We start from the raw sequence: 12,256 nt of genomic DNA, 5'->3' as shown, positions 1-12,256 counted from the left end.
CACCTCGCATTCATGATATCTACATTCAAGTGCCCGGAGACACGGTTGAAGCACGCCCGCCAGTGGGCTTCTTTCACGACATGCTCGTCGAGTGTCTTCGGTGGTCTTTAGCATTAGAAGAAGTCGTGTCCGTTCGGACATTTGCAATGTCCTCCCACGCTTTTTTAATTTAGGACAAATCGAAGGAAAAGATTGACCCATTCGGTGACTTTCGCGGTCACCCTCATCGAACCGACTTGAATCGAACTACGATTGGATCAAGTCTTACCGACATCGGATTTCCTTTTCGTGCCATATTCGCTTTTACTTTACTTTACCCCTTTTGATTCCCGGTCCAATATTTGTTCTTGAAAGTCTTCGTTTCGTTGCTCTAAGGTACACCCGAGCACCTTTTGGTGATGCGATGGTTTGATGCTATCCTTTCTCTCACTTGAAGCCTTCAAACAAAGAAAGCTACTCCGCTATATATACTAAAAATTTTTCATATACGAGATTTCTTTCCATTCCTGCCGACACTAGCTGTATGTAAGACCACTATAGTATGATGGACTAGGCGTCCCCAACTGCTACTGTTTTTGACTTCCCCATAAGGTCTTTGGCAATCTCAATCCTATTATTCCTTCTGTTTCTTTCGCTTCTCCATTTGGATACATGATAACATGTCCCCCGTATTTGGCGAGGGAAAGGATGATGAGCGAACTCTTTCGAGTGGGGGAATATTCCAATTCTAATTTAAAATGCTAATTAAGTGAATTAAGCAAGGGGGATCTCGAATTGTCTACTTGAAGGGGGGAGGGGGGATGCTTCCCATCCCGCAAAGGAGCCGTTAAATCTTTTCTTTTTCGATTTCCATTTCGCGCTAGGGCACTCATCCGTTGCTTGTTTGTAGTTATGTCTGGCAAAGGTATTCTCCCTCTTTTGTTCAAAGTCCATTTTTCGGTGGTTGGAAAGCGAGCGAAGACTTTAACCCACTGCTCCTTTTTACGGTTTAAGATGCCCAGCTTAGGATTAGGAGAAATAGAGTCATGTTTAAGAGGGCTTCTCTTGCGTCACTTGAAGGTGACCTAACCCAAACCAAAATCAACTCACGAGCACCACGTGCCGCATCCTCATTGATCTCCAAAAGTTCAGTCTTCCAGATTTACCCTCACCACCAAATTTGCCTCAATACCTCACTTGGTTTCCACCCCTGCAATCCTGAAAGCTTTCCCCGAACAGTGCCAACAAAGACTCAGCTGAGGCCCTGATTCACAGAAGCTCAAAGAAGCTCCCAAAATGACAGAGGCAGTGATAAGAAACAAGCCAGGGATGGCGAGCGTCAAGGACATGCCGGTTCTCCAGGACGGTCCGCCGCCGGGTGGGTTCGCTCCGGTCCGATACGCTCGTCGGATCCCCAACAAGGGTCCCAGCGCAGTGGCTATTTTCTTGGCTGCCTTTGGTGCCTTCTCTTGGGGCATGTACGAGGTCGGCAAGGGCAACAAGATCCGAAGGTCAGAGCTTTTTATTTTATATTTTGTATGGGTTTTTATTGTTTTGTGAATTGAGGGTTGAAAATTTGATGGGTCCTGTGAGTGGGCGAGTAGGGGAGTGAGAGGTAGTGATCTTTGTTAGGGTTCTCTTGGTATTTCTTTGAAGTGAGCTGCAGAAATGCAGATTATCTTTTGGGTATTCTCGATTTCATTGAAGTGCTTTACAATTGTTACCAAGTTCGTGTATTTTTAATAAATTAATATAATTTTCATATTTATATTATAATTTTTGGGGTTATAATTCTTGTAAAAAAATTTATGGTCTTTGTTATGAATTTTTGGATTTTATAAAATTAAAAAAAGGTTCATTAGTTCTTGCAAACTATTACTTTCTGCATTGTTTAGAAAAAATATGAGTTAATGAATGATATGCGGGATGCTCATATTGTTAATTGAAAAGAGCATTGTTAATGATGGGGCAAAGGAAAGAACTCAGGTATAGATAAGCAGATGCTTGGAGAGCTTGGGTTGTTATGCCCAATTATTATGGTAAAGTTGGATACTTACTAACAATAGATGTGAAGACATTCATATTTAGTGAAGGGCTCAGTTTGCAGCCTGTTTTACATGGGCCAGTGCTCCATATCGTATCAAATAGTTCAAATTTCATATTTGCCATGGTTTTCTTAGCATGTTCTATTTTATCCAGATGCCACGCCACGTAGTAAAGTATGCACTCTATTAGTAGAGTCGGGGGCACATGGATAATGGCTGGATATGCTCCTTCTGCATCTTCCTCTCCCTCTCCTCGACTGCACATATATTTGTGACGTCTGCTCGTTTTTCTCCTCCCTCATCCTTTCACCCACCACTCACCAGATTGGTGCCATAACAAGCATCCCACCTCCGGTGACTATCCTTTCCCCAATCTACACATATTGGTGCAACGCTGACCGCGGTGCTAACTAAGCGCAATCGTAACACAGATTGATCCTGTGTCGTATGAACCCCAAGGGAATAAACTTGGAGGCCTTGTTGAAAATGTCTGCATGACAAGTGTTTGAATAGAGATGAAGAATAGGAGTTGGGAGTTTTTCCCTTGTTTCTTTGAGAGAGGGAGATTTTCATGTGGTGGGTAGTATAAAATTAGTTTTACTTTTTCCTTAACAAAGGCTAATCCTAATTTTAAGGTTTCAGAGAATGATGGATATGAAAGGGAAACATGGTTTTCGAATGATAAAAGAAGGGGAGATGATGGTTTTCCCTCCTCTGGTTTAGTCCTAAAGAATGAGATGGAAGGTGGTCGAAAGTTCAAAGCCTTTTTTCTTTTTACTTCTTATTGACCCAAGAACCAAACCTACTATGAAAGATTAGTTTCACGGTCATTGAGTTTGTGCTATACTATGCAGTTCAGTCTTGGTTTTATTTTTTAACCCAAATAAGGATGCTTTGTTTTTATATTTCAAAACTGAGCCAACTTGGCCTGAGTTCCATACCGGATACACTACTTGCATTTCCCTGAAATTGCTTAGTGGCTGATGCATTAAGTAATCCAGGTGGAAATCATTGTGCCCTCATTTCACCATTTCGTTTGAGGACTCAGTTTTGAGCTTTGGAGCCAAAGGGCATGTGTTCTGGGTTAGTTCTTCCACCTGCTTTCCTTGCCAAATAGCTTCCGCTGCATCTATACCCTTGCTTATTGGAAACTTCCCTCAAAGTCAAACCTTCGGCTAGGTTACTTCTCTAGGTTAGGACATGTGACCTATTTTCGAAGAAGGAAACCTGAAACTTTCTCCATGAGTAATGTTTAAAGCTAGTATAAAGCACATTATTTGTCTCTTCCTTCACTGGTCAAATTGGTTGCTGTCATAGGGTAACAGCGAGAAAGTAAGCTGAGGATATGTGCCTCGTATGATTTATTATTACCGTGGGGGTCATGAGATGGTGATCATGGTTCTTCGGGATGATCACGATAGAGTGAGCTTCTATGTCATCTTGATTGGTAAAAACATTTGACTGACTTTGTAGTAATAAAGGGGCAGGAGCTCAGTATACTCATAGGATCGTATGATTATCCTTCGTGATTATTTGAACAGTTGTAGTTACTAACTTACTGCTTTATGTTTTTTGAACATGTTTTCTTACATGCCTTTGACTTCAATTTTTGAGTGGGAATGTGATTGAGTAGACCGTAAAAGCAAATATTAGCGAGATTTTCTGCAATTTCATTTGATTTTTGCTTGGTTTTTGCCTGTGCATGTGAAAACGTAATTTATTATTTGGGTAAGGGGACGCTACTTTTTGTTCTCATTGAGGATTTCCTTTATATGGTATATTATATGCTTAAAAAATTTGCTTTATGTAGGGCCATTAAGGCTGAAAAGTATGCTGCTCGCAGAGCAATACTCCCGGTGCTTCAAGCTGAAGAAGATGAAAGGTAAAAAGATTATACTGTTGGTTGTCCCCTTTCATTCATATGTCTCATGCCTGTAATATTCATCTTACTGAATTCAAAGTAAAAAGATCCTCATGATTGTCTGTACTGCTTCTTTAGATTTGTCAAAGAGTGGAAAAAGTACCTTGATTATGAGGCCGAAGTTATGAAGGACGTGCCTAATTGGAAAGTTGGTGCGAGTGTCTACAACTCTGGGAGATGGATGCCCCCAGCAACTGGCGAGTTGCGCCCTGAAGTTTGGTGATATTTTTCAACTGCAGTTATGTCTGTAGTTCGCTCTATTTGGTTTGTTCACTTATGCATGTTGTCTTTGGTGCAATGTCATAGCCCTGTTATTGTTAAATAAAAATGCTGCAGAAAACCTCTTTTACAAGTTTTCTATTACTACAAACAGTAATTGACTTTTTTTTTTTTGCATCCCCTTAATATCATTATCTTCTTCATTACCTACGATTGAGGGTAGAACAAAGGAAGACTTTGTTGTGGGATTGAGATGGAATGTTTTTTCTTTGGAAAAAGCCACACCTATGGTACTTTATTTGATCATATGTTACAAATTTTATAAGCATTGATTTTAGTTCAACATTTTTATATAGGAGTCGTTTATGAAATTTGAACATAAAAGAAAAGTTGCCAGTTAAATTGAAGTTATAATCTTCTCTTTTAGGTAAATAAAATTGAAGTTATTATCACAAGAAATCTGCAGAGGAACTTGCAAAAGTTGCTGGCTCGCAAACATGCAAGGCTTTGGAATCTTGGACACAAAACTATTATAACTTGTACATGTGAAACAATAATAAAAGAATAATGCTACTCTTACTACATTTATATACCATTTCTTTATACCATCTTATGTGGCAGTTGAGGTGGACAGCCACATCAATTAAAATTATTTAATATTTTCTTTTCTTTTATGGTTTATTCCCTTATTTGTTTTTGTAATTGCCTTAATTAAAATACACTTCATTCATTTAATTGATGTGGCATATAATATGAACGTGTCACATCATGTGGTATAGAATTGTGGGATAAAAATGTAGTAAGTGTAGCATTACTCATAATAAAATTAAGGCTAAATTGTAGAAATAGTCCCTGGATTAAGCCCCAACTTTACTTTTCGTCCCTCACATTGCTAAATTGTTATCGTTGTACTTTAATTATGCCTCCAATTTCAGAAACCGTCTTTTCTGTAATCTCAGTCAACTTAATTTGATGACATGGCATGGACAAGTCCTACTTGGCATGGTAAAATGTCTTTCCACAAAGAATCTCTCTCTCTCTCTCTCTCTCTCTCTCTCTCTCTCTCTCCATCCCGATTTCTTCTTCTCCCCATCCACCCAGATTTCTTCTCCCTAGCCCCAATTTCTCACCCAGATTTCTTCCCAGCCACGATTTTTCTACCCTACACCAATTTCTTATCCCACCTAGATTTCTTCCCAGCCCCGTCTTTTTGCTGCTCAAGCGAAGAAATTTTAGAATTTTACAAAGAAAATGGTCTGGGCAACTAAAAAAGAAATTGACTTTGATGGCGTTATAACCCATTTGGAGTAAAATAGAGCCGTAGTCAAACGCAGTAGTCATTTGGAGAAAAATTGATGGCGTTTTCAGAGCAGTAGTCAATTATGGAAAAACAGTATAGCCGCGCGGCTATACTATTTTCTTAAAAACTGTAATATTCCACTTTCTATGAAACAATAACAACTTTTCATATATGAAACAATGCAACTTATATAAAAACCCCGAGTATAGCCGCTCGGCTATGCGATATATTTTTGAAAATAGAGAGGACGGGCCTGGCTCCTAGCGCCATTTCGTCACTTGCCAAAAATTGTATAGCCTACTATTTTTATATAAAAAAACCGTTGTATAGCCGTCCGGCTATACTATTTTGTTTAAAAAATGGCCGCCCAGCTATACTATTTATAATTAAAAAAAAGGGCAAGCATTCAAAGCATGCTAGTATGTGCAAAACATGCTCAAACACGTCAGAGAAAGAGTGAGAATGGGAGCTGGTACAAAGGAGATTTGGCAACATATCTATACCTTTGTTTCCTCGATTGAATTTCTAAGTTCCCGCAAGCTTATTGTCCTTTCTGTTGATTTTTCAGGTGGGTTCCATTCACCGCACCAGAAGTAAGGTTATGCATCCCAGATGCAACATCCTTTTGCATTTTCAGATTCACTAGTTTCCTCCTACTCTCCTCTAGTTCAGTCATGCTGTCATCCAGCTCACCTGTCACCAATTACAGAAAATTTACATATTCAACAAACAATCAAAAGGTGGCATCACCAAATCGTGGTAAACTTTGAGACTTACTCTCTGCCAGAAATTGAGCAAGGTTCCTGAATCTATAGGTCTTAAATATGATGCTGAATCTTTACATGTACTGCCACGAGCCTTAGCTCAAGTGACATGGGTTCGATGGGCTGAAGTGTAGATCCTAGGTTCAAATATTCTTGCAATGGGAAAAAATGAAAAGAAAAAAAAAATTACATATGTGCCGTCAGTAATCAAGTGTAGGATTAAACATTCCTACTAAATATACAAATAAAAAACCAAGGCTTGTGACTATAACCATCTCAGAAACCTGTAATGCGCCTAATTTCAGACTGATCTGTTGACTGGCTGCTAAGGTAAGTCCGAATTACATCAGCATACTCTAGCTGCTTCACGTGAGAATATCAATCGCTTCCTGCAGATTTTTAACCTCCATCATCAATCTTAGGTAACTGGATGATAATCTGGATGATAAACAAAGAACCTATAATCAGTACATAATTCCTCACGCACTTACTCCTTCAAAAATAGGTGTTAAAAAATGAAAAAGTTATTGTATGAAATTAGTTTGTACAACAATGAATTTACAATTGAACCTCTGACCTTCAGAACATATCTTTCCATCCAAAGTGTGGACTATGCTCTCTGTTTTTTCCCTATGAGAATAAATGGTATGTTCCAAGAGTTTTAACAACTCCCTAGTGGACGTATGACGCAAAGTGAGAGCTTCTTCAACATATTTAGCAATTTCATCATTGCCATTAGCTTCTATAGAATCTCTTTGTAGGAGTCTACAAAGAAACATCTCCTCTGCAGAACATGATGGAATTGAACCTGAAAAGCACACCAGTCAATCTAATCTATATGATGTGAAGAATAAAATAAAATGAACACTAAGATTTTGATTTAGTCATCAGAAAAAATTAGGGAAAAAAAATGAAGTAGCATAAAACAACAGGTGCTGTAAAATACCACGAGAATAATCAGCGCCATCTAAACTTTGTAAAGCATTTTGGCTTCTTCCAGCACACAGTCCAAGAAGAATTAAACCATCAACCAACTGGATAGCAAAATAAAGAAATCACCATCAGAAAAATTACATGTCATCCTGGTGGGCACAATTGAGACCATGAAAAGGAAGAAAACCCAACCAAACATTTAAGAGAACCTGATTCCATATTTGATTCACTGTGATTAGCATTTCATCATAAGAACCTTGCTTATCCTTTAGTTCCTTAATTTTTGCTTCAACATCTTGCAAATCATGCTTCTGTTTGTCTATTTGCTGAAGAAGTCTCTGGTTCTGGTACTGGAGAACTGCTGAATCGACCTGGGCACATATAGTACGTACACAAAATACAGATACATTTCAATCTACTTCCAATCTCAAATCAAAATTGAAATGCATTGTACTATCAATGTGCACTCATCTAACTGCACGCATTTTCATGAAATAGCATCTAACTTCAGAAGTGACTTCATCAACTTAGAGATTAATGATGCTTTACTGCCCCAATTACACAATTAATAAACAGAAACCCTCTAACTTACACCCTATACTCCAAAAATTCCAATTCTGTAATTTATATCCCTTTTCTTACACTTCCTCAACAACCAAACAGAGCGTAGTACAATTTTTCACATTCTCAAAAGCATATCCAATGCAGAAATTGCCCAAACTCCAATCACCCATCAATCACAGTAATTTAAAAAAATAAAACACCTTTTTTCTTAAACCAAAAAATTTGATCATAACCATTTTTTCCGTCGGTAACCAAGCAGACTGTAAATAGAGAGAGAGAGAGAGATTACGTTATGGTGGAGAAGTGGTGGAGCTACGAGCCATGGTGAGCGAAAGTGAGTTTAAATGAGGCCTCTTCTTCTCTGGCTCGTCAAAGTCCGAGTTTTCCATTTATCGGGTGCTCTTTACGGTACCCACCATTACAGCTCTCAGGTAGCAAAACGGGCGATAGCCGCTAGGCCGGTCCCCTGTATTTCGTTATAAATAGTATGGCCGGGCGGCTATACTAGGTTTTTTTTTATTGACACGTGCCGCGAGGCGGTCCTCCCTTTTTTCTTTAAAATAAATAGTATAGCCAATCGGCGCTTGGCGGCTAGTATAGCCGCACGGCTATACTTTGTTATCCTGAAAAATAGTATTGCCGCGGCTCTGGAAGTCTGCTAGGATCCACAAAAGTATGAGCTTTGAGGAAGAAGCTTAAAATATCTCGTGCACCAGAAGGCAAAAACCAGAGGCAGATTCCTGATGGCAGTCCCAGAGTCACTATCTCTTCACCCACGGTAATCACTGCAGCCTTGGCAGCAGCCAAGGACAGAGACATATAAGATGCACCCAATAGTAGGAACGGTATTGAATATCCAAGACTTAAGTACCCTTTAAAATAAAAGAAAGAAAGAGAAAAAGAGAGAAGGGGGGGAAAAAAAGTCAATGAAAAAACATCACATCACACAGGGACAACCCTTTTAGCTAGGATCTGCACACTATATCTACTAATCACTGAAAGCAACCTATCCAAAACAAAATCAGGTCAGTTTTATAATAAGATTTGAGAGTCATTGTACTTCAGCTTATAGAGATTATTAAATTTCAACACCATGAGGCAGGGATGATCTTCTTCGGTTCTTTCTTTATCGCCTTAGTTCAAAAGTCATACAATACCGACAGAGACTTTATTACAAAAAGGAAAATGATGAAAAATAGCTAAATCAACCCTGATTTAGTTAAAAATATATATAATGCAAGGCATGACCGCCACTAAATTTACATTTTAGACTTCTGTGCAACATTTTGCTTTATATATCCAAGTAGAAATTTGGAAAATAACAAGATAATGTTATCAAAAGAAAAGGTCAACCTGTATTCTTTCCTTCGCAAATGTCAACCTGACAAGTATGAGCAATACCTGAACAAGTAAGAGAGAGAGAGACCACGTTAGTGTTCAGTAAGACCCTATCTGGGTTTTATCAACTGGTTTCAATATCTATATGGTCCTCGGGCTAGATTGATAGTCAATTAGGGCCCAGTGGTATGATTCGGCCCAACTCAACTTCCTATCCCTCTTGTTTTCACTGTTTCATTTGGGCCTCTATTCCCTTTCAGGCCTGAATGTTGGTTCTTTTGGACTTTTATAAAGGAATGAAGGTGAGAATTTGATTTTATGTATTAAAATAGTCCATAATTCATTTTTAGGTAATTAAGTGAACTTATTTAAGATGATTTTTCTGCAACTTATACTTAACCTGAGGGTGAACTCAATAACAGAGACCTTCTTTAATTAGTCCATCAATTATCTTTAAATCCAAATTACAAAGCAAGAAAAGAGAGACTGGAGATTTCTCAATCCAGTTAAGCGATTACAACAATTGAAACAGATTACTTTTAAAAGAAAATCATACCATGAATATGGCAAAGCTACGAGAGATAAACGCAAGAGTTGTCGACTGGTTATCTAAAAAGAGTAGGCGAATTGTTGTCTTAAGAGTTTTCAAGTTTTTTTTTTTTTTGAGACGTTACGTCTGATTTTGGAGAGAGAGTCCATTTCTTTTGAAGTAGACCTTCTTTATTTATAGAGGCAGAATGAGCTTGCAATGATGGAAATTGCGACAAGACCTTTGGCTTGTGGTTCAAGGTCAGCTATTGGTTTGTTGATATTAACCAGTTCATAGAGGGAATTATGGTAGGCTTCTGTCAAGAGCCGTCAGTTTTCTTTATGAAGCTTTCTTGATTTGACCCCTTTGTACTTGAAGAACTGGCTGGCAATTTGATCTTTTTCTGGTTTTGGAGGCTTAGTACGACTTGTTTTCTTGCTGGGAGAGAAGAAGGTCAAGTCGTTATTAAATGTGATAATCCCCTTCAGCCTTCCATGTGGGCCTAGAAAACACGTTTACCGAGTTTTTAACTTGTAGTGCGAAACAAGGGTCTGATTTTTTACAATTTTGGCATTCTTATTGATTTATTCAAAAAGGCCCATTAGGAAAAGGATGATCTTTTAAGAAAAGACAAATGTTAATGGGCCTGGCTTTATCTTTAAAATATTCTTTTAACCCTTTAGACCATTTTTGGTCCATTTACCAAAACTGGGTACAAACATTGCCCCCTAGTTTTGATGGGCTTGGGTCAAGTCTATCAAAATTAGACCCTCTAGCTTCTTTATAGATATGTCAAATCGTGAAGAAAATAATTTTTTGAAAGATACGCACCATATTAGTGGCAGCAAGTCAACAACTGTCTTCCTATGTCTGGCAATTAATTTGGCCTGTCAAAAGAAAACTTCCCAGCTTCTTATTTTTCGAACTTCTTTTTTCTGAAAAGACCATCACCCAGACTCTCTTCTTCTTCTTCCACTGCCGCTACCTTTCATTTTTTCCAAGAACCTTGTCATGGCTCCTAAACGAACAAAAACTACCAAGGCTTCCACTAAAGTTCCTGGTTGGATTTCGGAAGAAGAGGCAACGAAGCATGCTTTTGAATTTCAGGCTGATCTTGCCCAAGAACAATTGGCTAGCTCGGCAAGGCTTTATTCTCCTTTTCCATTGACGCTGAGGGGTCCCTACAAAACTCCAGTTTTGGGTCCTCATTATTATCAAGCTAAGCCCTAAAATTTGCTAGCTTCGGATACTCTCTTAGTTCGAGCTCCATTTTCTTACGGCTTGGAGGATATCGATTGAGGGTCTTGGGAAGCAAATCTGGAGTGGTTGGGCTCAAACCCCAATGTGCCTCTTCCTGGGGATTTTCTTCCTTGGGCTAGCTAGGTAGATGATATGATGCCCTTGTTTAAAGACAATTGGATGCATAATGGGATTTTTCATGCCATCCTACTGTCAAAACACCAAATTGATTTGACTTCGTTGATAGTGCTGCTCTCTGCTTCTAGGACAATACCTCTAACACTTTTGCTTTTGGTCCTGTGCCTATGACTCCCACCATTCGGACATGGCGGCCTTTTTGGCTTCAGACCACAGGGTCCCGACATCGACGTTATAGGGGCGTGTGAAATGAAGAATTGAAAGATTGAAGACCCGATAAGGGCTAGTAAATCCGAAATTATGCGGCTGAGAACCTATTCTAGTTTTGTGATGACGTACCACGGTATGGCTGACTGGGATCAAGAACACATGATGTTCTTACTTTTCTGGCTGAACAAGTTTATTTTCCCTTATGTTGATTAAGGTGTGAAGATTGAATATATGCATCTGCAGAGGCTCTTCACAACGAGATGGGTCCGCAACGGCCCCTTTCATGTTAGCCTCGCTCTATCATTGCCTCTATCATATTACAATATGCCTATTTAATCAAAATGTATGTGGTCCTGTCTGGATAATCCAAATTTGGTTGTAGTGGTACTTCCCGGAGCTGGGAAATGCAGACTTGGAGTATCTTGAAAATGATGCTCCAGCCGTTGCTTTGACTACTAATCCCAAAAGACTAGTCAGCACTGAAAAGTGCTTTATTTTCTTCAGAGAATGTAGGCAACGTCCAAGAATGACCTGGCTTCGTTCATTATTTAGTGACAAACTTTGGTTCGTGGAAAGAGGTCTTCATGAAGCTCCCTAGTGTTGGAGGGTGCCGAAGGTAACACAAAGCTTGCATGTCGTAAGACTATGTGGCCAGGCATGGGTATCGAAGGCACAAAGCCTTTGGAGCTACTTATGAGCCTTCATCTCTTCGGCACGAGCCTTGCCGTTCGGCAAGGAGGTCTAGATGGGCTTAGGATGGGCTTAGGCCAGGCTAGGCATGAGAGTGCCAAAGGTGAAGGGGATGCCGAAGACATAAAGTTTGCATGTTGCAAGGCTATGTAGCTAGGCAAGAGGGTGCCGAAGGCAACACAAAGCTTGCATGTCTCAAGGCAGGTGTGGCTAGACACAGGGGTGCCTAAGGCGACAGAAAGCTTTCATGTCACAGGACGATGTGACTAGGCACGGGGGTGCCAAAGGTGAAAGGATGCCGAAGATGACACAAAGCTTGCATGTTGCAAGACAATGTGGCTAGACACGGGGGTGCCAAAGGCAAAGGGGATGCTGAAGGCACAAAGC

At 39.5% G+C, this 12,256-nt stretch overlaps 1 protein-coding gene and 1 long non-coding RNA gene across 2 annotated transcripts; one reads left to right on the top strand and one right to left on the bottom strand.

Moving 5' to 3' along the window:
- The first annotated feature begins 1,171 nt into the window (after positions 1-1,171).
- Positions 1,172-4,374, top strand: LOC103323828 (NADH dehydrogenase [ubiquinone] 1 alpha subcomplex subunit 13-A). Its single transcript, XM_008225849.3, has 3 exons — positions 1,172-1,490; positions 3,835-3,906; positions 4,024-4,374. Exons 1-3 carry the CDS (start codon positions 1,276-1,278, stop codon positions 4,166-4,168), a joined length of 432 nt encoding a protein of 143 aa, XP_008224071.1. The 5' UTR covers positions 1,172-1,275; the 3' UTR covers positions 4,169-4,374.
- Positions 4,375-6,811: 2,437 nt separating this feature from the next.
- On the bottom strand, positions 6,812-8,244 carry LOC148920006 (uncharacterized). Its single transcript, XR_016124629.1, has 4 exons — positions 8,015-8,244; positions 7,371-7,532; positions 7,175-7,262; positions 6,812-7,036 (listed from the first exon to the last, which is right to left on the bottom strand). It is a non-coding gene; the product is annotated as an uncharacterized LOC148920006 (long non-coding RNA).
- Between the last annotated feature and the right edge of the window lie 4,012 nt (positions 8,245-12,256).

Source organism: Prunus mume, linkage group LG2 (assembly GCF_029339155.1).
Source record: "Prunus mume cultivar Tortuosa linkage group LG2, ASM2933915v1, whole genome shotgun sequence".
Lineage (NCBI taxonomy): Eukaryota > Viridiplantae > Streptophyta > Magnoliopsida > Rosales > Rosaceae > Prunus > Prunus mume.
This window is presented reverse-complemented; position numbering and strand designations above follow the sequence as displayed.

Coding starts and splice junctions, on each gene's coding strand:
- LOC103323828 (XM_008225849.3), top strand. CDS start 1,276: ATGACAGAGGCAGTGATAAGAAACAAGCCAGGGATGGCGAGCGTCAAG. Junction 1,491..3,834: donor AAGGGCAACAAGATCCGAAG/GTCAGAGCTTTT, acceptor TGCTTTATGTAG/GGCCATTAAGGCTGAAAAGT. Junction 3,907..4,023: donor CAAGCTGAAGAAGATGAAAG/GTAAAAAGATTA, acceptor CTGCTTCTTTAG/ATTTGTCAAAGAGTGGAAAA.